This window comes from Anas platyrhynchos, chromosome 20 (genome assembly GCF_047663525.1).
Source record: "Anas platyrhynchos isolate ZD024472 breed Pekin duck chromosome 20, IASCAAS_PekinDuck_T2T, whole genome shotgun sequence".
NCBI classification, from domain to species: Eukaryota; Metazoa; Chordata; class Aves; order Anseriformes; family Anatidae; genus Anas; species Anas platyrhynchos.
This window is the reverse complement of record NC_092606.1, coordinates 4,218,227-4,245,101: the sequence shown is the minus strand read 5'-3', so window position 1 is coordinate 4,245,101 and position 26,875 is coordinate 4,218,227. Positions and strand designations below refer to the sequence as shown.

The following is a 26,875-nucleotide window of genomic DNA, read 5'->3' as shown; positions in this document are numbered from 1 at the left end:
CCTTCAGGTCACGGCGGACATCGCAGACCGGGCCCGTTCAGCGGGGCGGCAGAGCCGGGATCGGTCCCGGCAGGGGGAGCCGCTTCGGGGCCGTTTGGGGCTGAGGCGGCGGCGACCTCGCGGCCTAGCGGGGCCTACTCGAGCCTCTCTAGGCCTAGAATCTGCCTCGTCGCCATGGCAACAGGTGACGCGGCCCCCCCCGCGTCACGTGGCGAGGGCGAGCTCTTAAAGGGCCAGCGTGTGGCTGTGGGGGGGGTGAGGGCGATGCTGGCGGCGGGGCTGCGGCGGGCCCTGGGCGTGCGGCGCTGCCCCGCGGGGCTCCCCCGGGCACGGGCCCGGCCCTCGGGGGCCCGGCAGGAGCGGGGTGGAGGCACGGGACAGGGAACGGGGCCGGGAGCCGCCCGGTGGCGGTTGGGGTGGGCCCGGCCGGGCCCGGCTCTGGGCTTCCTTGGAGGTGAGGGGAGGGGAAGGGGGCGGCGGGGGGTGGGGGAGGGCTGAGCCTCGCCCCGCAGCCCTCTCGCTCTTCCCCAGGGACGCCGAGGAGGACGGCGAGGCCGCCATCGTGCTGCTGCTGAAGAGAGCCAAGGTGAGGGGGGACAGGGTGGCATGAGGTGTTCCCCCCCACTACAAATTACCCCCATTTCTCTCGTTTTCCCCCCAAATCTCTCTTTTTGTGTCCCACCGCAGCTCAGCGCGATGAAGGGCGAGCTGGGGGAGGCCGAGAGGTTTCTGCACCAAGCCCTGCACCTGGCGCACCAGGCGGACGACAAGAGGGCCATCGTCTACACCTACAGCATGGTAACTGCTGCTCGGTGCTGTCCTGCTCGGGGCAGGGCCGTGTCGCAGGGCACGGGCACGGCGTGGTGCTGGGAAGCCGTGTGTGGAAGGACGAGAGGTGGTGGTGAGGCTGGGCCCGGCGGTGGAGCTTTCAGCGCAACGTCTGTCTCTTCCAGATGGCAAACGTGGCCTTCATGCAGGGGCAGCTGGACAATGTGAGTAGCTCCGGTGTTTTGTTTTTATTTCCTTGTAAGAGTCTGATAACCCAGCATGAGGTGTTGTCAAAGATCTTGGAGGTGCGGTGTGACTTGCTGTATCCTGAGAGTTGTGAGGCAGGAATCTTGTGTTCTACAGCAAAATAACCTGCCTTGGGGCTGCGATCCTGTGCTGCTTAGAGTAGTATTTTCCCAGCTGGATTGCAAGCTCCAATGTGGTGAGCAAGGGAAGGTATATTTCTTATTATGAAAAGCCATGGTCGAACATCTAGAGGACTGTCACAAGGAGAACCCAGGAAAGCAGTGAAGAGACACAGATGTGATAAACTCGTGGTTGGCGTAGGAGTCCTGAATTAACACTAGCATCAGGCTCTGGTTGGCCTTTCACTTTCCACTGGTCTTGATAGCAATTGTATTGCAAAGTTTGAGACAGTTTTCTCCCAGCAGTCTCCTTCTGTAAAGAGTAGAGATGTTTGAAGTGTCAGCATTGCTCAGTGTTCTATTCAAAATTCTCATTTCAGGCAGAAAAGCTCTACAAAGCAGCTATGAGCTTTTTGCTAGCAGGAGACACAAAGGAGGTAGGTTCTTTTGATAAAGGCTTTCCAGTGGAAATATTAAGCGTTGTGCATGGTTCTTTGGTCTATTTCTTGTGCTGTAACACCTCCTCCTGGAACTGGCAATACCAGCTATGAGCTGGTGGGCTTCTTAGGAACTTGCTTTAATGGATGGCAGTGCTGGTGACAACAGGATGGGCAATTTCAAGGTGTAAACTTGTTCTGTGGCAAAGTAATGGTTCTACTGGGAAGATGTTAAAACAGTAACAGTTGCATTGTGTCCTCCTGGCAGGATGACAATGCAGTCCTTGAGATGTCCCTCAAGTTGGCCAGTATCTATGCTGCTCAGAAACAGTGAGTTTTCTGCTAACGGCATCTTTTGCTTTAATCTCAACTTCACAGTGGCAGTGGTAGCCAAGCAGGAGCTCTTCTCTCTGAGAAGAGAGTGCCTGGGGAAGCTTTGTGACAAGACACTACCAACATAAAAGCGCCCACAGGTGTGCTGTTTGTCTGCTCACTGTCATGCAGCGCAGTGATTGCTGTTATGATCTGTCTGGCTTAGGGTAGAAGCAGCTATGGAGGACATAGCTCTCTAGCCTTAAATCCACACCTCACAAGACCTGCATTCAGGAGTGAAGGCTTTTGATACAGTGGTTGGTAACTTGTAGCTTTATTTTTCTTAAGAGATGGAGCATTGGCGTGGGTGGCCATACCTGGCCTTGTCTGGGGGAGGGGGCCCTCTCCATTTCTTGGATCCTTTTGTGCATGGGTCAAGAAAAGGGTCTAGAACATGATCAAGGATAGAGCACTGAAGGCAAGAATGGTCTGGTGGAGGAAGTGTTTTCTCACAGGCCACCTAGAGTAAGGAAATGAAGGCATTCACATCCATCCCTTTGGGGATGGAAGAAGCCTCACGTTGATGAGTTTTTGCACTTTGCAGGCACAAGTTAGCCCTGGCTGGCTATGAGTTCTGCATCCTGACCTTAGAGGAGAAGATTGCCAAGCAAAAGGATTTGCCTGAAGATGTTTTGTCAGGTGGGAGTGCCTTAACTGCCAAAGGTTTCTCTCGTTATCTTTGTTTCTCTGTCCTTGCTGTTACCTTCCATGTTGCCCAAGCACCATCTTCATATCAATCCATTGTCTTCACAGCACATGGGTTTCCTGCTCTTGTAGGATGTGAACTCATGCTTGATCTTATGAAGTGATCACTTCCACTGTTCTCTATTTGCAGCTGAAGAAAAAGCCAACACCCGTCTCTTGCTGGGGATGAGCCTAGACTCCTATGCTCGTTATCTCCTAAACATTAACCAGCTCCCCATGGCCCAAAAGATGTACGAGAAGGCTCTGCAGATCTCAAAGGAAGTTCAGGGAGAAACTCATCCACAGGTGATGTGTACAATGGTAGTTGGACTACTGGGGAAAGAAAGGCTAACTGTTCTCACAGGGAAGGAGACAGCCATAAAAGCAGCTTTGCTGGCTTTGAACATACACAGCACTGATTTGGGTTCTGTTTTCCTGCCAGGAAGAACTGAGCATGTAGCATGCCGATAGATAAATAAGGCACTTTCTTACTAAAATCATTCTGTGGGAAATATTTTTACTAGTGTGACAGGGCTACGAATGTGGGGCTCCAGTTGGCCTGAAGTTCGGCATGAGTCTCGCTCTGAGGATTTCTTTTCTGTCCTTGTGCAGACTGTGGTCCTCATGAATGACTTGGCAACTGTGTTGGATGCTCAGGGGCACTATGATGAAGCATACTCCTATGTGAAAAAGGCAGCTGAACTGGCAAAGGAGACTCAACACCCTGAGGAGCACATGGTGCTGAACAACCTGGCAGCAATTCTGATGCACAAAAGTAAGTAAATGTGCTGTCTATGTCACTGTCTGTGCATTACAGTTTTTAGTTTAATTACAGGGTCTGCTGACTTGGTGTAGGCAACTTGCATTGTGTTCAAACTGAATTCAGCTGCTGAAGGATCTTCTTCAAGATGAATGCAGTACTGGTGCATCTGAATGTCAGCCAGGGGGATCTTGTTTCCCTTGTCCTGTTCACTAAGTATCCCTTCCAAAAGGACAGAAGATATGGCTTGTGACTTGTTTCAAGGAGATTGTGATGCTGAAGCAGCATCTTGTCACATCATCATAGTTGCTGTGTAGCTCTCACAGCCGGCACTTTATGCTGAATGTTTTCTGAACCTCCCTAGTTCTTAACATGTTCCAAGTAGTCTTTTGCTTGTCCTCTGCCTGTGGTCACCTTCAGGAGGGGATTCTGAAAATGGGTGGTATAATTAGCTAGCCATGCCCCTTTTTCCTCTTGCTACAGAAGACTTTCTGCAAGCAAGACAAGTATATAAAGAAGCTCTGAAGCAGGCAGAACAGAAGGGAGATGTTGCTTCTGTCCGGCACATCCAGGAAGAACTAGCTGAACTGGCCAAGAGGAGAAAGGGCTCCGCCTGAGTTGGCCAGAGTCCAAACTGCAGGTGTCTGACAGCAGCAAGGGTGGGTCAATACAAACAGGCTGGGACTGGTGCAATTCTCCAGAGGAAGAGCAATCAGGAACTTAAGGACCTCTTATCAAGAAGGGTTGCTATTGCCTATTTAGTCCAAAATAAAGTTGTGAAGTCGTAACTGTATTTCAGTTTGTGGTGTAGTCTATAGTTATAGTGATCTACTGTGCTAATGAGTGAACTTAGTCTTGACTGCCAGCAAAATGCAAGCCTAGCCTGTTACTAATACCTGTAGTCACTTGTTATTTCTGACTTCAGAGTATTTGGTTTCAAAACACAGCTATCCTAAAGCTAGGTCACGAAAACAGTCTGCCATTAGGTAGCACTGCCTAAATGTCAGATTAAGGAAGGAGGATCCAAAGTAAGGCAGGAATTGTTTTTGCTCTTTACATGCTGGCCAGCACAACAGGGTGTACTTGTCAGATGCAGTTCAATATGCATTAGCTTCAGTAGAACACCTCAGAGAATGTACTGTGACAGGGCTGCAGCCCTGTGTCATTTTCAAACAGGTTGCAAAAGATCAGGTGTGGCTTCAAAATGTCTATCCAAAGATAGAACACCTCTTCTCAAAGGAGGGGTAAGACTATGTTACTAAACAGAGCTGCTGTCAGAACTAAAACCCTCTGCTACCTTACCCCAGTAAGAGCACACTAAATGCCACAGCTGTCTTCCTTTCTTAGACAGGTCATGAGCTGTCAGTGCTACAATGCTGAGGCTTCCTGTTGGAAAAAGATAGTATGTGACAAACTATCAGGCTTGTAAGTTATTAAATTCACTTAAAGGCATGTACAAACAGTCTGCCTGCACAACAAAAATTTCAGTTTTTCCCTGCAAGGAAGCCTAACAGTGAAGATAAAGATTTTAAACCAGAAGTTATGAAATCCATGTTTTTCCATGAGAGTAGAACTAACTGTAACTGTCACTAATCAAGCATTATTTTAACTGCTCATTTGTAAGAACTTCAGGTGTTTAGTACAACTCTCAATGTTAATTGCATTATTAGTTTACTTACAGTAGTAGCATTAATAGTGGCTTAAGCTCTTTGTTACTTTGAGCTAAGAAGAGGCACATGCAGATTTCCTAGAGTTAGATGTTCATTGAAGCTAGAAACTATCATACATAAAGCTTAAAACTGTCACGCATCTAGCTTGCTGAGAACAAAGCTTTGAATTAAAGATAGGGCTGATCCAGGCACACTTGTACCAACAAGAAGGCTCTAACCTTAGAACCAATCTTTGAGTTTTGGTGTTTGTTTTTTTTTTTTCATCTGTAGACACTAGAAGTGTCAGTTAGGAACCCTGCAGCACCCCCTAAGGGAAGTGTTTTGCTTGTTCTCATGAACAGAGCTTGATGCTGCAAAACAAGAGGGAGACACAGGAAAAGCAAATGGAGAACTGATCCCCTTTATTGATTGGTCTGAATCCAGAAGTCACTATCTACACTGAAGACATTGTGTGGAAAAAAAAGAGTTACGATGCATGGGTTTTTCAAGTCTTAAATGATTTCATATCAGAATCATAAAACAAAGATGACAGCGTTGTGAAAGTGCTGATCAGAAATCATTAAAAATCTGTAGTAAACTACGTAAATGTGATTTATAAACACCTTCCTGTTTGAAACAGGCCAGATGTAGCTCCATACTTGAAGAGTACTGGAATTGTGGTAAACCCTAACTTAGGCTCTGGAGAGGATTTTACACTGGAGAAGTTAGAACTTAAAAAACAAACAAAAGCAGCAGCAACATTTTACATGCAAATGCCACTCACGCTGCATCTTAGGAGAAAGTAACTATCCTACTTTGGATATCTTGCTGCTGCAACAGCAGTAACATGAAGCTTTGCAATGAACATGCTATACTTACAGTACAGTTAGCAAAGACTTTTGTCTGTACATGCCTCTTTTGTTCAATTAATAATTGAGTTTTAGAAAGAAACTTAACTGTCCACTGCAAATTAAAAGCTACAAAAAGGGCAGATGAACTTGTTTTCCAGTATGTGTTGCACAGGAACAAAAAAAAGTTACAGATAAGAGCACAGGCCTAAAAATACAATGAAAAAAACAAACACTACTTTAAGCCAGAAGGTTAAAGGACAGGAAGGTGAGAAAGTCTTCCTCTAAGAAAGACCGCAGGCAGCTTTAAGACTGCCAAGTGCTCTATGCTGATGCGTGTTTTTTTGTTTTTTTTTTTAGAAAAAAGGTAGCAAATAATTCTGTATTTACAACACACTGTCAAATTTCCAAATGAGTTCCCTTGTCATTTCTCTTTCCTACACTAAGGGTAAAAAGGCTTTTCTCTATATGTTTGTTATTGATATATAATTCTGTACTACTGGACCATCACAGTTCTTTTGTAAAATGTTGAGCTTACATGGACTCAAGGTTACATAGCTACATTATACCTTCATACAATGTATTGCAAACACAGTTAAATGTAAAAGACTGACTGGAAAGTAACCTCTAGGCAAGGATTGTTCAATGAGATGCAAAAGCAGTATGGAATCTGACAGACCATCCTACCCCCCAGCTTAGTGCTATCTGTAAATCGGTCCTTCTACCCCAGAGATTTAGATTCACTTTCCTGAGGTTAGTGCAGCAAACAATAAGATGCTCCTGAAGATGGATGGCAGAAGACCCTGTGATACTGCTAACCAGATGCACATATACATGAGCTACAAGCATATAATAGCAGGCATTGATAGATGAATGATTAAGATGACTCTCTAGTACCATATACAATTAAAAGAAAATTTTACCCTAATATGTATTGCACACTTTAGGAGTTAAGCCAAGCATTTTTCGGGACTTCTACGAAAAGTTTTCTGATAAGATTAGGGATGGGGATGTGGACACAGGTTTTAAAATAATTATTACATAAAGATTTTAAAATCAGACTAAGGAAAGTAAAAACTGCAGTACCTATTTCAAACTGGTTATAACAGAAGCCAAATAGCTGACTCGTGTTGGTCAATTATTCTATAAAAGCGTTTTGTTTTTATTTAAACTCAGGATGTAGAGGTTTTCTTCTTAAAGGACTTATCAACCCACCCAGAGCCTCTGTTCAGATAAGCCATTTGCTGTGGTTAACCATGACAATAAAATTTAGTAGCCTATTTCAACTGCATACAATGCAGAAACAGAAAACACTAACATAGGCGTTTGGGGCACAGTTGAAATTCCCAGTGTGCGTAACAGTGAGGTATGCCTCCAGAAGCTGTTCTTTCTGTTTTGCTTTGATTTTTTTTTTATCCTTTTTAAAATGAACCATAACATACCCATGCAATAATATTTCTGCAGTGTTACTAAATAAAATCAACTGCACCAAAAATTTACAATGTGGCAGAATTCAAAATTCAAAGAAATATATCATCTTATTCCAGCGAACTGGCTATGTTAATGTACACAATTCAGTAAGGGGTCAGTCAAAAAAAAAATCAACATTTTCACAAGAGTTGAACACCACTGAGAAGTGTCTAGAGGAAAAAAATATATATAAAAGCACAATGCCTGCAAGAAGTGGCATGGCATTAAACAGGCAATGATGCTAGGCTGATTGGGAGGCTAGGGGTATGGTTAGGCTAGGCTGGTAGGGAGGCTAGGGTTATGAAGAGTACTCTACACTGGAGAAAATGCTTAAAAAAATTACAAAATGACCCCCAAAGTTTAGGCAATGATTTGAACATAAGTACACCAGATACTATAGCAAGGGAAAAAACACTGCAAAAAGTACTCTCTATTTACAGAAGAATGATTTAAAGACATTATGGTTTTCTTTACAAATAGATGTAGAACAGGAATAGTCCACATTTTTAAAAACTCTTTACATATTTATCTTTAGTAAGTCAACCTTCTTGATCACAATCCTCCAACACACGGCCTGTGCAGAAGGCATTTAACGGACTCTCCATTAATTCTTCATTGTGTGGCCCTTGCTCTCTTGGAAAGTCTCTCTGGGCACAAGTCAAAAATAACTTTTTTATTTTGACCCGCAAATTAAAAAAAAAAAAAGAATCTGCATAGTTCAGTCATCACTGTCAGACAGAGTCTCATATTGTGCTGAAAGCAGTGGTGCAGGCTCTCGCTCCCATATCCTGTTCTGTTGGTGAGTGGTTGCTTGGCTCATGGACGGTGGGGCACACGCGATTGATGTTGGCGGTGTACTGCTGAGCATCCTCATTGTCAAGGGGTTATAAGGAAACTGTGTTGAACCTGAATGAAAGAGTTTCTTGAAGTCAAAAATGTGCCGTTCTAAGAGGTTATAAGAGATCTATAGCAAAGATAGTATGGCTTTGGTTGTGACAACTAGCAGAAAATCTGTTTCAGGAAATCCTTGCACCACAGATCTAGATGATGTAATCTTTTGATAATTGCCAGTGTTATATGTCTGCATCTGACCTTTCCGCAAATAACACATCTACTTTATTAAGTTGGAAAGAGAACCCCCATTTCTCACCTGTTGATGAAGGCCTATCTTCCCAGGCCCACACTGGAGTCTGTCTGTGGTAGTCCCCTTCTGAATGTACAGATGAGACAGAAGAAGGTCTTTCAGTTCCTAAATATCCCTGTCCTGGAATTGGAGACTTAGACTTCCTACTATTTGATTTGCCAATTAACTTCTGCTTGCTGACTCCCCCTCCTGGAAATAGAAGGGACAGGTTTTCCAAAAATATTACACTACACTTTAGCCTCTAGGTTTGTTTCTATTGATTATCGCTTAGCACCAAACAAGGATTTGACTTGATGCTTTCTTCTGCAATGCTGATTTACTAGTTAGAAGACTAGCCTATACAGTCACTAATGACACTATTGCTAGAAAATCCCTATTCTTACCATGAGAGTTATGTTTCCAGCCTTAGGAAGGGAGCTGTTTTCAGTTCAAGCTAGTTCCCATCACTGCATGTTCCCTATAGGTAATGTACTACATGTGTATTTTTCATCAAGCCAACCCATTATTTCTTCCCTGTTTCATCAGTGTTGTCATTCTCCAAGAGATATTGGCTAGTGCACCTGAAATCACCAATACCGTTTTGAAAGCCAGGACCACTACTGGGAATAGAAACACCGTCTCTCTGTCACTTCCAGAGGAAAGGGAATGACTTTCAGTGACACTGAATTTATTCAAGCCCTTCGTTTATTTATTTTATTTAAACCATGAAATATTTGGGAGCTGAAATACCTCACCTGAATTAGGCGATGGATTAGCTTCTTCCCTACGCGTCTCACTACTTGCAGGTACTGCAGCGTTGGAACTGCCAGATGCTACTGCAATGGACTGTGATATTACAACTCCATGATCCTCGCTCTTGTCATCAAAGTTTCCCATCAATGCTTTTCTAATAATGTCTTCTAGACCAAGATTACTGGCAGGATCTGCAAAGGAATGACCCCTAGAACTGACTGCACCTGGGAGATAAAAGAAAACATACATGGAAAGGTGGGAGGGGAGGCAAAAAACATATCTCAGAGAAATTATGTGGACAAAGATTTTAGAGAGAGGCAGAAAGATGGGGAAAAAATGTATTTTTAAATGCAAAGCTACATGCTCAAAAGCAGCTCACAATAGCTGTAAGTTATGTGTGTCAGCAAACACTAAATGCCAGACTCTGCAATAGAGTAAATTTTACATTAAGCCAAAAAAAAAAAAAAAAAAGCAATGGAAGCTAAACATGCTGATTGTGATAGCATATTAAGTAAGATCTGTAGCTACTAATCAGTTGTAAGAGAACAGACCAGAAGAATATTTCTCATATTAATGATCCACACTAATTCATCTTACAAAGTATGATTTGTGGCAAATACTTAATTCAGAAAGCCTACCCTTCCATCTCATCTGATGGAGATCACTACTTTCTCCAATTAAAGATAGAATAATTGTATCAGAAGGGGAGGCAACTGGCTACAACCATGTAAAGGCAATCTACAGTACAACTCAGATTCAGATTTAGAAGTTACTGCCCATATTTCACTTAATTTCTCTGCCTCATTCACCTTTATCGTTAGAACATATAGGTTTTGTTTAATTTCCTCATCTGACAGGAATTTTTTTTTTTAAATGTTATTTATCACAGAAAAAAACAGCAAGTATTTTAAATACCCCAGTTTATAAAGTAAATTGCATTTGCTGAACTGAGATCTAGTTTTGTTGAACTACACTATATTTAAATTCTATGTAAGTGAGATGCTAACCAATTTCATGACTTCTACGTCTAAGATTTGCAGACACCAGAGAAATAAAACAATTCTTGCTTCAGTTCCCATTTAAATATTATGTGAAATTTCCTTAGGACAAAGGAAAAAACCTTTTTTGTGGGGTGTTACTTTTCAAATTTTACATCATCTTCCTCATTTACGGCACTGCTCAAAGCACATACATTAAATATATTGCATTAGTTTACCTTTTCTGAAACATGCACAGTTCCTTTTACTGAAAAACTTACCTGATGTAGTAACTGCTGGCAGATTGAATATTTCAGTCCCTGGCTGAGCAGTTGCTGCAATTAAAACATAACATTTAAGTGAGTTTTCCATGGTACCGATGATCATTATAAGTGAACCCTATTAGTCTTAATACATATGATAGAATTACTCTCAACTATTTCCTGTACTTTTTTCAACATAGCAAGATGTATTGTGCACACAATGGAGATCCAATAAAGAGAATACTGCAACCCTTATTAACGCAGCCTTGTTTCTCAGAATGAAATCTGCAAAAGCATTTGCTTTCAAATAAATACTTTCTACTAGGTACTGAATTCACAAACAGCTCAAACTCTTACTACTGATAATTTTGATACAAATTTATAGTAAGATTTCTAAGAGAAAAAAATACAGTTATAGTGTCATATTCCACTGGGACAGTATCCATTACTGAGACTGCATTAAAATATCCAGAATGTGTCATTTTGATAGTCATAATCATTATGGTCCAAGAAAAAAAAAATCCAGCTTAGAAGATGTCTTTTTCAAAATGAAAAAGGCATAATAGTTGTTAAAACCTGACACTATTCTAGTTAACTCTGTGTCTGTAGTCAATGTTGATATGAAGCAAACTATCTCAAAAATTATGCTTCTTCTAAACATTTACACCTCTCAAATTAAATATTAAAATGCTTAAATGCAACGGTTTACATACATCAGCATAAAAAATAAATCTTACAGATATTCAGTCATATACAATATGTTTTAAATTAATAGATTAATATTCACTCACACTAATTGAAACATTTAGGTTAGATCATCTGTGGACAGCAGTCACATAGAGCTTAAGTTGCAAAAATTCATAGAAAAGTCCTACATACCCATGTCTGAGTCACCTCCACCAGATGAGTTCAGCTTTCGAAATATCTCCTGTTTCTTGGACTTTACCATTGGTGACGTATTCTCAAGTTTGGTGAAAAACGAAGGCAGGTAACTTATGCTACCTGGAGAGCGAGAGTCAGTCCTGCCAAGACCAATGTGTCAAAAGTAAGAGAATGTTTTTCACACTGTACATTTAAATCTTTCAAAAAACAATCAGTGGCAGATACTGCCAACATTAATATGCTTTAAGATCATCTTTCCTCAACCTGTTTTTTTTTTTTTTAGGGACTAGACCAATTTAATGATTGTCCAGAAACACCTGCTTTTTCAAGATTCTAAAGCTCACAGAAAAAGCAACATGGTAATTGCCTGTGCTAGAAGAGCGGTAGAGATAATGCACTCAAACATTTCAGGGGTGTCTATTTCTGCCTTGCAACGTGCATGCTTGCTAAAGTTTTAGCTATATATTGGTGGGTGGCTGCATTTTTAAGCTAGAAGCCCAAATAGTCATCCCAGCTGTTCCTCCAATTTCATCCTCCTTATTAAGAACAGCAATTAAAAACTTGCCTCTGATAACAGAGGAAGATTGCTTAAATGATTTTTTAATAAAGATACTGTTCGAAGCCAAGTGATCCAGAATAATGCTTTTAAACTGCAGTTTTACACGTACCTCTGTTCAGTAGGCTCAGCTCTTTGGGAAAGCAATAGAACGTTTTCCTGTTTCTCATGTACAACTGGGACCTGAGGTGGCGAGATTGGCTCATAGGGCTCTGAAGAAACATGACTCCTCTCTGGAGATTTTCCAGGTCTGCATTTGGAATTCAGAGACAGGTAAGTCCTCTTAATGCATGTAACAGAGTAGTTAACACACATAATTGCATTCCAGTAGTTATAAAACTATATTTCTAGTTATGTGTGTTTCATGTTTTAGTATGTTTGATGATCTTAGAAGATAGCACTGATTTGTCCACAATGATTCTGTGGATTTCTTCCACAAAGTTCTAATCGATTAGAATTTTTCACTCCTCTAAGGATTGGAAATTATGCATTAGTAGTGAAGGGAAAATTTTTATATTATGGAGCCAAGCAATTGTCAAAAACAGTGCAAGTCATTGCCTAAAAAAAGACCAAAGGATACTGCTATTTCTGATCTACATAAAGATTACTGCACTAGCTTTTGTAAATATTGTACTTGGGAATTAATTAAATTTACAGTTAAACAAAATACATGCATTACCTTCCCCGGGACTTGTCAGACAGATTTTCAGGTGACACTCTAGCACCTGGCCGCTGATGGTGGACAGGCTGTGACTGTGACTCAGGGCTGTAGCGATTTGATGTCTTTGCTCGGGTAGAAACAGGCGCTGGAGCAGGGGTGGAGTTCTGGAATGTAGTGGTGGGAGGCTGCAAAGGGGCCTGAGAAGCTGCTTGGTTTCGAGCGAAGTCTTGTGTAATAATTTGCTGATTGTGGTCAAAAAAAGAGAAAGGAAACTTTGGTCAGACATTGGCTACAGTGTAGTGTTCAGCATTTGTGAACTAGATGAATATGAGACTAATTGCAACAAATGAGAAAATAAGTTCAGACATTATTGTATAATATCCCCAATACCAACTCTGTAATTATTAGTTTTATTAATGTTCCAAACCTTGTTTTCATAATCAAAGCATAACTTTTCACATCTGAAAAGATGTGCACAAATAAACCTACACAGATGTGATCAGCAAGGGTGATAAGTCGATGGGTTCTGGGCACATGTGCCATCCCTTCTGCTTGGGAGGAAGGAGGTGGAGGTTGCTGGGGTGAAGGAGGTTCCTGTTGTGTCCTGTAACGGTGAATCGGCCCCTCATATTGCCTGTTTGGGTCACCTAGTTGAAGAACAAAAGGACAGTTTGTTATGAAGGTATTACTGAAGCTTCAAGATTTTAAAGTTCTCTGCTTACAAATATAAAACAATAGGCGTTTCTATAATAGATTTTTTATAATAGACTTTAGGCATCATGTCTAATAAACACTTTTTCCCCTCCACTTATAGGCCCTGGACTTTTGAAGGCTAGAACTTAATTCCGCAACGCTGGTGAATTCCAGCTCATTTCTCATGCAACACCAACATGCGGTAATTTTAAATAATACATTCAAAATAAATTTCCTATTGAATCAACTAGGCTGTAATGTAAAGGAGCTGTTCAATGCCAAGTGACAGTTCCAATACATTTGCTCAAGTTTTTCCACAGATCCTGCAACAACATAACTCCAGCAAAAGTTTCTAAAAGTTAAAAATGTGGTAAACGGTGACCTAAAGACTCCTGATATATTTTAACTATATTTTGAGTTCATGGTAAATATAAGCAAAATAATTGTCAGCACACTTGCATAAGTAGACCAACTTACTCTCTGCCTGGCTTGGTTTAGGTGTTTCTTGTTGATAGGACTGTAACTTTTCTTGAGTAGGTACAGGTGAATTTGCAGGGCTAATCACCTCAATAGCATCTCCAGGAGCTTCATACCGGTGGGAAGATACTGTATATCGAGCAAAAGTTGCAGAATAAGGTTTGAATATCACTCAAGATTTTGGTTGCCTATACGTAGCAATGCTGTCTTTCCATTAAAATGACATCAGTGAAATGGAAGTCAAAACTGTCTGTCTTTCTCATGAGAATCACAGTGAAACATATTTCCACAAAACAGTGTTCCAATGTAAATTCAGTAATTTTACATCTCCTGACTTATGATATGGTCAGTTTTATTATCCTGCATTTCACAATGCAGCATGGAACCTAAATAAAGTGATCAACTAAATTTTACAAGAATCTTTAGCCACTGCACTATATTCAAAAACTGTATTTGCCTATCAAGCATCTGATCTGTGCAGGGCTGAATATTTTATCATTAAATATCAGAATCATTTCACATTTTATCATCTCCCTAAAAGGCTAAGACAGCAAAGAAGTAAGTAGTTACTAAGATACGTACAACTACTGGAAGAATCTGAACTTTGAGAGCCCCTATCTCGTGCATCCTTGTCTGAAGCAATCTGTCGAGTGATGATCACATCTATGAAGTTAGCAGCAGTAATTGTGGTCTTTCCTCGAGTTCTCAGCTCTTCCTCGTACCTGGATTTAGGAGGAGGTCCTTTTTCTTTACCAGCCTCTGAATAGACTACTGATGAAGACTGTCCTTGGGACTTGCCACCAGAAAAATTTGCAGATGTATAGGGGCACTGGACAGGCCTCTTTTCTACCTCCAGTGTTTTCTGTTCCATCTGCGGCTGCTCAGTAACCACAGCTGACCTGCGTCCCATATTCTCTTCTATCCTGCTTCCTTCATGCTTGTTCTCTTTTGCTTTGGCAACTTCCATCTGAGGAGCAGAGGCTGCAGCATCTACTAGCGCCGCAAGGGCATCAGCAGCAGTATTGTAGCGCGAAGCAGGCAACCCTTGAGTTATGGAGGGAGCTCCAGGGGTGAGCTGCCTGTTGGCAAACATTGAATATTCCGAATTATATCACATGAAAAAGGACCAGAGCCATTTCTTGAGTAAAACAAAGCAAAGCTTTTGTGAAACTAATTTCTATCCAAATTGGACTTGGTACAAATGGACAGGATCATTTTCAATAAATTAAAGAGCCAGACAACTGTGGTATATCCTTGTATCTTAGGATCTTCCTCAGACTAAACACACCTTTCAATAAGCTCAAGTATTAGAACAGATATCTCTGGGACAGTGACAAGAAACATACATGATACGGAGCTGAGCAGCAGGATCCAAAGGTGTGATTACACTTGTCCCGTTGGTTCCTTGAAAAATACTAGGCCTTTGCTGCAGTATGTTTTCCTGGCTTCTAACTGAAGGGGATGGGGACCGAACATATCCATGACTACCAGGTCTGCCAGGCTGCTCTGTACCTGCAGAAAATAAAGCAGAGGAGGAAAAAACCAAATATACATATAAATTACTCTTATAACAACGTAGGATACGTATAACAATGTATCAATGCTTTCTCCTCCACATTCTTTCCCAATTGTCTCCAACACTCTGGATGCAATTGTATATATTAAGGATTTAAATGGGACCATTCTGTTTATAATGCTTTAAATGAGATGCAATTAGTGATAGGCATGACTGGGATTCATGCCATTCCCTAGGTACTACATCACTATGACAGAATGATGAAGAAGCCTAAAACTTGAAGTCTCAATTATGAACAGAACTGCCAGGTGCTAGAAACCTTCCCTAAGTGAAGGCTAAATCAAACAATACTCTGTAATTTGTTAATAAGCTGCATGTTGCTTATGGTGGATATAGAAAATAGTTAGTCTACAACGACACTGTTCCAAACGTAACAATGCACACTCACCTGGTCGAAGATAAAGTTCAGCAGGGACTGAAGTTATTCTCTCCCTCTCTCGTTCACGTTCTCTTTCCCGCTCTCGTTCTCGTTCCCTCTCCCTCTCCCGTTCCTTCTCCCTCTCTCTTTCCCGTTCCCTTTCAGCATTTGCAGCTGCAGAAGCTGCCAAGTGTGTAGGGTGTCCTGGAACATCCACAGGACAAAACATTTGAAATAGCAAAAACAGATGCTAAAGTTAAAGCATAATTTGATGCAAACACTCTCCAATACATTCTGCCATCCACTTACAACGAATTTCCCAAATCTGTTTTCATTCCAGTCAAGTCTATCCACTTATTTAAGGCAAAAGCTTAACACAGTGTCAGGGGAAGGTTCAATTAACAGCTTTTTACTCTAGTGTTTTCTATACAGGTAGAAACTAGACAGTTTATAGAGCCAAATTCCAGTCTTTAACACACAATATGAGGTTAATGAACTGATAACTGACTACTAATGAAAATTAATGAAAACCTGACAGAACAAGGCAAATTCTGAATTTGTCAGTGCTCCTTCATCTGCTACTGCAACAATACAGATTATAATTTGAAAAAACAACAAAAAAATAAAACACTGTTATCCAAGTGAGAAGTGCAAAGAAATAGCACTTCCTGACAAAACAAGCCATAATATTAATGACAGCTTAATAAAGAATAAATTGGTCAACTATCTCAGTATGTCAGATGATTAGACAAAATCAAATTGTAACAGCTTGTACCTGGTGACAGAGAAGCAGGATTGTAAGGCCTGGGAGGGAACGTAAGCTGAGTACCAGGGATGTAAGTAATTCTCTCCATGGGTGGTGTGCTTGTTCCTCCAGGATGAGGCACTAATATAGTGGGAGCCATATTGTTCAGGTCAATAATTCCTGTTAGGAGATGACACACAAGAAGGTCCACACATATATTCTGTTCATTAATAAATGCTTAGTGGAAAATATATCTGGCAGTCAGCAATTTAGGAACACACTAAATCAGAATTTGCATTTGTAGCAATCCCTTTAATTGTCCTTTATAAAAAGATACACTTAACCTCTTCTGAATAATCCCATCTATTAGCAAAATAGTATTACATGTAATCATTCACTCCCTTTTCCAGATCTCTTATATTTATAAAATAAAATGTAACACTGAAATTCACAGGTACCCACCAGTACTCCAATATAACTTCCCCTACTATGAAAAACACACACTTATCTCTTCTTTTCCAACCAATTAAACAACTAATATCTTATCCTGAAGATAATTAGTCCTACTGGACTAATTCCTTTACTTTTGTTACCTTCCTTTCTTCCAATAACTATCAAAACTGATTTAAATGATAGAGAGATTATCACATCCAGTAACTAAAATGGTAGCTCAGCTACTTCCTGTTAAGCTTGTTATTCCTGGGAGAATGCCATATAACCCCAGGGATTCATAGCTTATTATTTTGTTCCAATATTGCACTGGACATTTCAATATGAAACTCTTCAAAATTATGTCCCGTTAGAAAACCCCTGCACAGAAGTCTAAATCTCTCCATAGTGAACGGAGTTGTAAGACAGTTGCTTTACGCATTTTGTTGTTGTTTGGATTTTTTTTTCTGGTGATATTCCTATCTTCTAAAGCATTACTTTGGAGTTTTGATCACTTAACAGCTCCTTAAGACTCTCTGCTAAGCCATACCACATTATCTATAATACGCTTTAAAGACTATCAGAAAAACACAGGTATACCTCTTGCTCCCGCGTATGGGAGAGCTAAAGTTTGCTCTCTAGGAGATAATCCTCTGGTTACATCAGGACGTAAATTGACTTGCATCTGCTGTGAGGTAATGTAGTCATTTAGGATTGTCTGTCGTGTGTTCTCCATTGCATAAAGCTGATACTGACTTGGGTAGCCTGGGGTAGGTGAGAGCTGCCTTTGGAACAGGTAAGCAGCAGCAGCTGAGGATGAAGGAGGAAAAAGATTTAGTATTCAAGATACAGAACTGAAGTTTCAATGGAAAGTGCTATCAATTCTCTCTAGCCAGAACCAAATGGATCAAAATAGCATTTTAATACTAATGTTTTACTGAATTTATGCACTGTACATGGGCAGAAAAATCTAAACAATCTATTCTCCAAGAAAAGAGAATTGAATATAATTATGAAGTACTATACAAGAACATTTTAATAAGTTAGGTTTCTTATCTTGGTTCGGTTCAATATCAAACCACAACAGTGTGTATAAGCCCTTATATATGCGTATCAATAATTATTTTTTAAAGGCATATTTTCTGTGCAAAGGATACAATATTTCTAAAAACAAACAAATCAAAAACAAGACAAACACATTTACCAGGATCCAGAGCTCTGTGAAATGGTATAGCAGGATCTAAGTGAGGAGGGAGGTGAGTCCTATAGACTTCAGGAGTAGCTCCTCTATGATGAGGGTCAAAAGGACTGTGAGCCACTACAGGATCGACCCCTGGGACTGGAGATTTTGCTGGCACGCTCTCTCTCTGTGTTGGAGTAAGTGTGTTTTTCCTTTCATGATTTGCTGGCTTCCCAGAAGATATTCCAGCTAACAAAAACAAGGAAAAAAAAATCTGAAAATACCTATTTTCAATAGAAGATTAAATGGTAAATACACACTGGCTCACAAGGCAAGTTCTAGAGGACCCTGCAATTTGCTACAATAAATCACAGAAAGCATTTTATATCAAAAACTCTGGTTAAAAACATAAATCCTAAAATTACAATTGTTAGCACATTATTTTTCTCTTCTAGAGGCTTATATAACAAAGGAATAGCTTCTGCCCTCAAAACATTATGATCTTAGATAACTCTTTCAGTGTGATCCATAATCAAATGCAAATGGAGACTGAACTACTTTCCTACCTCCCTGTTATCATACGGTAGATTTTTATTTTCTTATTTGAACTAACAGCTAAGGCCTTCTTAAATTCTTCTAACCATCCTCCAAATCAAGAGGAACCATTAGAGTAAAACAGAAGTAGAAGAGATTACAGAAAATGGTTAAAATAGTAAGTTTAAAATGAAAGTATTCAAAGTTCTTGTATTACTTTGGATCAAAATAACATACCCTCACTAACTCTATTCATCATAGGTGAACTCCTGGACATTGGACTCTGATAGTTCACAGGTGTTCTCCGTGCATTGGTATCATCATAAATCCCAGGGCTCAGCTGTGATTTAGGAGTTTCATGAAGAGTTGACCTGAGAACAGAGGGACCAGAGCTGACTACTGACGTGTGACGGGAACGTACTGCATCCCCGGTCTTCACATCTTCATATTTTCCTCGCTCCACCACCTTCACGTTTTCTGGCACCATTTCCAGCTGAGGCATTCCACGGGGTAGTTTACTTGGTCCAGTGATTAATGATTTTACATTGTGTTTGATGGCAGACTGGCCAGAATTACTTTCATATTTTATGGGTGTACCCTGAAAAAAAAAGAGAAAAGAAAGATCAGGTAAGATGTCAATGTTTCACTACTGCTTAAAAATTAATAGTAATAAAATTAAAAAAAAAATCATGTTCTTGACTGATAGTGTAGCTCATCAGCACAGAATACAACTAGATCTTAGCCACTATTACTTGTCAGTTCTCTCACACAGATTTGCAAATATGTTCCTTACAGGTGAAGTGTCAGGATTTTTCTAATACACAAGATATTTACATGTCATGCACTGGTATATTTCTTAAGAAAAAAACAGACAAAACACCCACACATTTAATGCTACTCAAATATCTGGAATTGATTCACTACTGAATATGTAAGTAACTGTATGAGTCTAGCCGTGCTTTTTATGTTTACCTGAGATATGGAGCCTTCTATGATTGGCCTGGCTGTCTGCACTATTTCAGGAGTCTTGCGACTCTCCTGGCTTAACAGGTCCTGTCTTGGGATTTCATGGATGGAACGGCCCATTTCTTTTATAGTAGTGACTCCATCATATGGTTTCCCTTTAGTAATGGCTCCTTCAAATGTCCTTATAGGAGGTGACTCTCTTTTAATCTGTTTAGGGTATTTCAAGCCTTCTTCAAAACTTTCAGATGTTGCTCTTGGTGTGCCTTTTATAGAAAGAAAGAGTCACATCAGGTGTATTAATAATCACTAAGTCTTTTTTTTTTTTAAATAAACAGAGTAACTACTAGAATTTTGACTTGCAGTAGTCTATAGTGTAACTATAATAGTAGTAAAGAAATATTCAAGTTACTGAAAGAGTCCCAGGTTATTTCAGATGCCGAAATAAAGGCAATAGCATACATCTTCAGAGGTCTGGGGAGGTATTAATATTCATTTAAAAACAAAAAGTAAAAATGTTGCTAATTACCAAGCATTTGTATTAAAAAGTGTCTATTTTCCAAAAAATAAAAAAGCTATGTTTAAACATTTAGCTTTATATACAGTATATCCAAAAGCTGCTTATAGATAATTTATGCTCTGAAAACAGTTTAATAAAATATGCTCTGCCCTTAACACAACCACCATTCTTAATAAATAACAGTTTTGATGTTCAGAAATCCAGATTTTTGGGAACGTAGTTAATGCTTGCCTTCTAAACTAGCAAAAGTTTACCTTGCATTATAGAACCAGACAACACTGTTCTCTCTTTAAGTTCAGCATGTGGGCTACCCCTAGGCAGTGCACGGCAGATTAAACCTAAATTTAAAAAGAGAAAATAATTTAAAGACCTAGAACAACATGTTCAACCCCCCACCCCAACCAAAACAAAACAAAACCCACTCTTCTTCTTACATACATTACAGATACTCTCCGTAGTGCCCAGAGAGCCTTGCCTCATAAGCCCACAAAAGATGGAAGACAAGCCAAATGCATGAGCAACTTCAAAGCAGCACTGAATTTCTATATATGAGTAAGAGGTTTCTAAACTGTATTGTTACATGTAATGAAATTTTACAGAAAATATCCTTTAAGGGCTATCCAAAGGTGGGATAGAATGCACTTCAGGAATAAGACTCCAGAGTTTAGGCAAGAAACATCATCTTGATATGTTTTGTTGTTGTTGTTATTGTTGTTTTGTTTTTTATTTTTATTTTTAAGATAATCACAAAAAGTTGTATAATGGCCCTACTTGACCTTTACAGTCTGAATTTGATTACAATTTACTAAATCAAAATAATACTAGGGAAGCCCTGAAGCAGAATACAGCAGCTGTACAAGTCTTCTGCTTGGCATTATCTAGGAGGTTTATTGCAGGAATGTAAAAGGTCATACCAACATATGTACATCACTGTGCCATGGCTAAGAAGCAATATTTAACTCAATGGCTGTGTCCATGGAGTCCATGCTAGTACAACCGAGAGCTGTTTGAGCTCTGCACCAATCCATTGGGATTGTGAAGAGTCAGTTACTCCTCTTTGAGGATCTGACACATGTAAGTGCCAGCTGAATCACCTGCAGTTATTGGAACATCCACCAACAAAAGAAACAGGAAAACTAGTGTCTACTCCAGTAATAACCCCAGCATGCTTTTATTGTAGTGGTTGTTATATAGATTTGGTTAACGGGGTAAGACATAAATCTAATTCTTCTTTTTGTTTTCCCCATAAACAATTGTAGATTATCTTAAAGTAATGCAGAAGACTTGAATAAAATGCAAAACAATTTAGGAGCAGCTGTTTTTACCTTCCAGTGGTGCAGACACTGGAGACTCCCGCATTGACATTCCTTGCTTTATATTTCCTTCCATTGTATCGTAACTTCTTTTTAAACTAATTTCATGAGCAGTTCTTGGACTCCTTGTTCCTTCACGAACGTTTTTAATAGCTGGTAAAATTTACAGGAGTATGGTTAGAAAACGTGGACAATAAAAAAAGTTATGAGCATGGCATTTAATGAGACCACAAAACACAAATGCTTTAATGGTAACTTCAATGTAGTACTGAAACATTAAATTTCAACCTTAAAAAGATCTTTTATGTTTTTTTAAATAAAAGATTTGTTAAGTTACTCATGTATTGGTATTTCAACTGCAGTTCAAAGTTAATGGAAGTATTTCTTTTGAGTTTAATACAGAACATTATAAAATTGGTTGCTTAACCTTTCAAAATAAAAATTTTCCTGGAAAAATTGGAAATAAATGGCACAGAAATTCAATAGTTGAACTGTATTTTAACTACGTAGTACAGGATACTCATTAGAACACAGACAATTTCTGGATTGTTTTAACTCTTATACCCACAAAAATACATGTAGGTCAGTACTTCTTCAGGATGGCACCCCAGGGCCTGATGTTTATACATTCGGAAGCAGATATACTTCAGCTATGGATTATAAAAACAGAACCTGCTGCAGTCTTGACTTGAATCAAGTAGAATATATAAATACTCACTATCATAAGATAAAATATGCCCACTTTTGCCTTCATAAATAACATGGCCTTTGGCTGTAGCTTCCTCCCGGCACTTTTCTGGGCTGCTGTCTTCTGTAGCTAGCCGGGTAATAGTTCCCTTCAATAATGCATCAGCTGCTATGCCAGACTGGGACAGTGCTGGTGTACCCTGCATTTAAATCAAATATAATTCAGAACAATTATTTGCAAGCAGTTTGACACTTTGGAAATAAATAAATAAAACACTAGTATTTAAAATATGATGAGATGAAACAGCTTTAAACAGCATCGGTGCAAGACTGGCTATGACTGATTGTAACATTTGAACTCAGGTGTGATGCTATTTTTCATGGAAATCGCTAATAAGCCTTCAGTTAGCTATAACTAAAAGCTCTGGTGGTTTTATTTTAGAAATATAAAAATATTCAAATACACGAAGATGAAATCCTGACAACACTGACTTCAGTGATTATCATATTTAACCATCTGATTGTATTTCAGCTTCTTTAGGGCAGTTCCTATTCTGTGACTTAATTTACTGTTTTTAGACATGCAAATATGTTCACGGTGATAGTGTAAATACATTATTTTGCTACAGCCTTCTCAGTAAGATGACAAATACCTGAGTTATAGAGCCTCTCAAAGAAGGAATGGTCTCAACAGAAACTTTATTGGTTGGAGTTCCTCGTGTTATACTTCCCTCCTGTATTGCGGTACCTGATTTGAAAAAAAAGACATCCAGATAAATAAGGGAATCAAAAAAAAACCACAGCTGTTTTACTTGACATACAAACTTTTTTAATGGGAACTGTTAGTTTATACTCAAATACAGGGAAACTTTCAGCTTGTTAATAGTGTGCATTTGAAACAGCTAAATTATTTCCCCTTTTGACTTAGCCTTTTACATCACACGAAGCCATTAATCCATGGTATTTAGTTTCCTTTCATTTGATGTATTTATATCTTTCACAAGTATTGCTATGTGTATGCCCAACAATTTAGTTTTGAAACTGGCATGTCTTGAAACAAATGCTTTTAAATGAGACATGCAGACAGGAGGAGCTGTTACAAAAACAGATGTACACATGCCTTGGAAAAGAGGGAGCAGATTAATCCTTTAATACTTAATAACAACACTTCAGTAGTTTGGGCTCCAGTTCTCTCAGTTTCATCAGGCTCTGACAAAGTTTCTTTCTTAAGCTGTATGACTGACTTTACCTCGAACCACACCTTCATGTTGTGCCCTGACCAGGAGTCCCTCAGGCTGGGAATTCTGACTTCTGGGAGAGAATTCTTCTTGTTTGATATAGGGCAGGGAAGCTATTCAGAAAAAAAAAATAAAATAATAATAATCCTTCCTTAATTATGAGTTATTAAATAGTCTATAAAAAAAAAATGCACGTCAGCTTTTCTTTTCTTACCAGCTTTGACTGACTCCTGCTGCCTTGGCAGCCCAAGAGATATAGAGCCCACTGATGGCTTTGCTGTTTCTTGGGTATAGGAAGCTTGACTATGAGATGTTAAGTAAGTGCCAGGTGTTCCCTGAAACAACATATTACGTTAATTCTTGTTTCTGGAATGCAAATTCACTTCTATGTTTAAAGGAGACTGCTAATACTACTATGATCCTAAAATGCTACAGAACACCATTGCAAAATATCAATGTGCAAAACAACATGACTCTATTGTCACAGTTAGTTCGGGGATGCAGTTCACCTAAACTGGACATCCTCACCTGTGCTATTAAATGTAAACAACTGCAGCATGTTCTATTTTACAAAGCACCTGTAACTCCTGGACTTTTAGTGGTGACATGTACACGTCTTAACTGTTAATGCTGTGAACAGATAACTGAGTAAAAGATATTGATGGTCGGTGGAACGGCAGAAAAAAATGTTATAAGAAGAGATTTTCAACAAGTAGTTCTCTTACTTGTGAGATCGAGCCTCCCATGATAAACGACGGTTTTTCTGATGGCACACTTGTTTTGGAGGATGGAATGAGTGGTGGTGGTGGTCTGGTAGGTCTGGTTGTTGGAAGGCGGACTCCTTCAGGTATATTGGTTATTACTTGGTGAGGAGCTGGCTGGAGAACTTAGGGAAAAATGTGCGTTAAAGTCTGTTTCAGCTCTATTAGTCATTAGAGAGACAAGAAGAACCAAAATAACACAGTTCACCTGACAATTTCCAACAGAAATAACCTCACAATACCCAAAAGCTATCTAGCTGTATTTTCAACTCTGAAGCTCATTACGTCCATGTATATATTGTGCTTAGACATTGATTAGGTAATACCTAACATTGCGCTGAAGTTCAAAAATGGTAAAAGCTGCACTGCAAAATTGCAAACTCAGAAAACTAAACTTTTAAAGCTAACAATACAGGGTGCATATTTTTGTTGTTGCTTTTCTGTTTTTAAATAAAGTAGTCTACTTAAAGAATAAGAACAACTGAGGCAAGTATAATCTAAGTTTCACTGGTTCTGTCTTTTCTCAGAATGGCATTATACTCTGAAGGCAGAAGCAATAATCCAAGTTTCAGAACTAAGATTTGCCAGTTATTTCACTATTTTATAAATCATTCAATACATAGTATTAAGCAATTATTCAGAAACTTATGTCAAGCCTAGTAGCAGCTCTTTTTTTCCTCAATTCTTCCTTCATAAGGTGACAGTATTTTTACTGAGCTGAAAAAAAAATTCTGGATGACTTTGTTCCTATGCTGTTCTAACTATTTTCAGATAATCCTATTTGCTTAATAAAATGCACATTAGGTAGTTGACAAAGCAAACAAAACCAAACAAGAATACAGAACATCCATCTACATACCCCCACAAAAAACATACTACTCTCGTTTGTTCACAAAAATGTTTAAGAAAATAATTTGATACTACATAAAGTAATAGCTTCCAAAGACCGTATATTGCTACGATACCAAGGCAAGTATTTACCTGGTGGGACACTGTAGCGAGCTGCATTCATATCAGGCTGGGGAGAGGCTTTATTGACTTCTCTTGGAGACAGCCTGTATGGTGATGCTGACCTCGTTGCCGTATTTTGCACTTGTGCTTCCTGTTCTATTGCTCGTTTGACCTCAGCATAAGGCATATAGGCTACCGGTTTTCCTATGACAGTTAAAGAAAGAAGAACCCTAAGATTAGAAAGTAGAGTCAAAAGGTCCAGTTTACCACAGAATTTTAACAAAGGGCTTATTACTTTATCAGATTGCACTCAACAGGTACACAAGTTTAATTACAAGGACACGTTTAGACCAGAAAGGAAAGAATTAAATTCAAAATATCACTTGGCACTGAAGTAACTGAAAAATGCCAAGGTCAGGCATGTAGCCTCTCTCTGAATAAAAGGAATAAATGGTTCTGTGTGCTAAGGCATAAGGATAGCAATTTTTGTACCACTTTCCTCTCTTACAATAGCATGCAGTGCTACGAGAGGAAAGTAAGTGTATTTAGTCCTCCTACTCTTTTGAGTAATCCAGATTCATGCATTTATTTCGAAATCAGTGAGTGACTGTGACACGCACACACACATATATAATCATCTTGGAATACACTCCCTGGCAAAGACTGCAGTTTTTAAAATTATGTTACACACTTGTATGAACTTATTTGTATAAACTCTCTCATGCTTTGCTGGTGAAAACCAGTAGCTGGTTCCTTTAAGTGAAAGCTCTACTACAGAAAGATTTAAATTAAAGATTTCTTTCTAAATACTGTGCATTGGCCAGGATTACACGCAAGTTCAGCCAGACTTACAAGCCAATTCCACCAGACAAAAAGCCGTCTTTTCTTGTTTGTTTGCCCACAGAAGCAACAAATCAAAGTTCAAATACCAGTATTGCCTGTCAATTGTGTTTAAAGGGAAAATGTATTTATATTGATTTTAGAAAACTAAAAATCCAGTACCACAACTTCAAATTCCTTCCGTTTGGCAACAGACAATTTAAGTATTAAAAATTACAAGCCAGAACAAGTCTACTGCAGCTGGGAAACTACATCTTTTATCTCCACCGTTAAAGAAAGATGACACTAGTCATCCCATAATAGCTCCTTAAAGGAGCTTTTTACTATTATATTTAATGGTGAAGTATTTTGTAGCTTGTCATAAGCCAATCAACAATATGCCCTTCAGTTTGACTAGATGCCCTGCAGTACAGTCACTGGATGTGTATATTCCAATGTATGCAATACCAGATTTTTAAGCAGTCTGTGGGTTCTCTCCTACATACACGAGTGGATGGACAAGCTGGCATGCACAACGTATGTTAGGAAGTAGCTACTGCAATGATCTGATGGCATGTCAGCCTCTTTAGTCTGCAGATGAAGATGTCCAGACTTGTAGAACCCATTTACATTAACCACATTATCCCCCCCTCACTGCTTCAGTAACACCCTTGATTTTTGCTGGCAGAGACTTGATGCTAGAACTTTCCCACAGTTCATAATACAGTACTGCCAATGCCAAGAGTTATTCAGATAGTATTTTAGTTAAATGGTACTTTTAAGCATCCCCAGACTTTCTACCTAAAGAAGCAACTTCCAAAACCAGCAACCCTATACCCTCCCCCCTCAATCCACAAGTTCCCTTCTCGCTATTTTAACAGGAAAAAAAAAAAAAGGTATGTTTCCTTCATTTCACTTCAACAAAAGTAATTAAGATGAAGTGTTTTCACAGCATAATTTTAAAATTGTTGGGCATGTTAAGTGCAAAGCACTCAAGTTTCAAAGACCATGATAGTTTACACTGCTAACATCGTGGAGCCAACAGACACAATGCACAAGGACA

General features: G+C 39.4%; 2 protein-coding genes across 11 annotated transcripts in view; one reads left to right on the top strand and one right to left on the bottom strand.

Moving 5' to 3' along the window:
• The first annotated feature begins 43 nt into the window (after positions 1–43).
• TTC19 (tetratricopeptide repeat domain 19) lies at positions 44–10,724 on the top strand. 5 transcript variants are annotated; one of them, XM_027472626.3, is made up of 10 exons: positions 44–184; positions 532–586; positions 688–798; positions 954–992; positions 1,514–1,570; positions 1,839–1,900; positions 2,487–2,581; positions 2,778–2,932; positions 3,239–3,401; positions 3,870–4,179. In XM_027472626.3, the coding sequence occupies exons 3-10, from the start codon at positions 697–699 to the stop codon at positions 4,001–4,003; spliced, it is 807 nt and encodes a 268-aa protein (XP_027328427.3). In that variant the 5' UTR covers positions 44–184; positions 532–586; positions 688–696; the 3' UTR covers positions 4,004–4,179. The 5 variants fall into 5 exon arrangements, with proteins under 5 accessions (XP_027328427.3, XP_038021932.2, XP_071882305.1 ...); XM_038166004.2 differs by lacking the exons at positions 44–184; positions 3,870–4,179 and adding exons at positions 262–454; positions 9,023–10,724 and having other exon boundaries at positions 513–586; XM_072026204.1 differs by lacking the exon at positions 44–184 and adding an exon at positions 262–454 and having other exon boundaries at positions 513–586; positions 3,873–4,179.
• NCOR1 (nuclear receptor corepressor 1) overlaps positions 7,018–26,875 on the bottom strand; it is a 65,739-nt gene continuing 45,881 nt past the window's right edge. For 4 of the 6 annotated variants that reach the window (XM_038165996.2, XM_038165994.2, XM_038165993.2 and 1 more), the window contains 25 exons: positions 25,024–25,197; positions 24,007–24,167; positions 23,496–23,616; positions 23,293–23,394; positions 22,697–22,791; positions 22,075–22,243; positions 21,369–21,509; positions 20,298–20,381; positions 19,533–19,789; positions 18,798–19,158; positions 18,051–18,275; positions 17,447–17,656; positions 16,448–16,597; positions 15,703–15,876; positions 15,085–15,250; positions 14,321–14,817; positions 13,739–13,867; positions 13,058–13,215; positions 12,587–12,810; positions 12,020–12,157; positions 11,349–11,491; positions 10,488–10,541; positions 9,232–9,453; positions 8,504–8,686; positions 7,018–8,259 (listed from right to left, as the gene is read on the bottom strand). In XM_038165996.2, the coding sequence (XP_038021924.2) occupies positions 8,072–8,259; positions 8,504–8,686; positions 9,232–9,453; positions 10,488–10,541; positions 11,349–11,491; positions 12,020–12,157; positions 12,587–12,810; positions 13,058–13,215; positions 13,739–13,867; positions 14,321–14,817; positions 15,085–15,250; positions 15,703–15,876; positions 16,448–16,597; positions 17,447–17,656; positions 18,051–18,275; positions 18,798–19,158; positions 19,533–19,789; positions 20,298–20,381; positions 21,369–21,509; positions 22,075–22,243; positions 22,697–22,791; positions 23,293–23,394; positions 23,496–23,616; positions 24,007–24,167; positions 25,024–25,197 (4,526 nt within the window). In that variant the 3' untranslated portion in view covers positions 7,018–8,071. The remainder of the gene's footprint in view (positions 8,260–8,503; positions 8,687–9,231; positions 9,454–10,487; positions 10,542–11,348; positions 11,492–12,019; positions 12,158–12,586; positions 12,811–13,057; positions 13,216–13,738; positions 13,868–14,320; positions 14,818–15,084; positions 15,251–15,702; positions 15,877–16,447; positions 16,598–17,446; positions 17,657–18,050; positions 18,276–18,797; positions 19,159–19,532; positions 19,790–20,297; positions 20,382–21,368; positions 21,510–22,074; positions 22,244–22,696; positions 22,792–23,292; positions 23,395–23,495; positions 23,617–24,006; positions 24,168–25,023; positions 25,198–26,875) is intronic. The other 2 variants (XM_038165997.2, XM_038165998.2) reach the window with 2 other exon arrangements.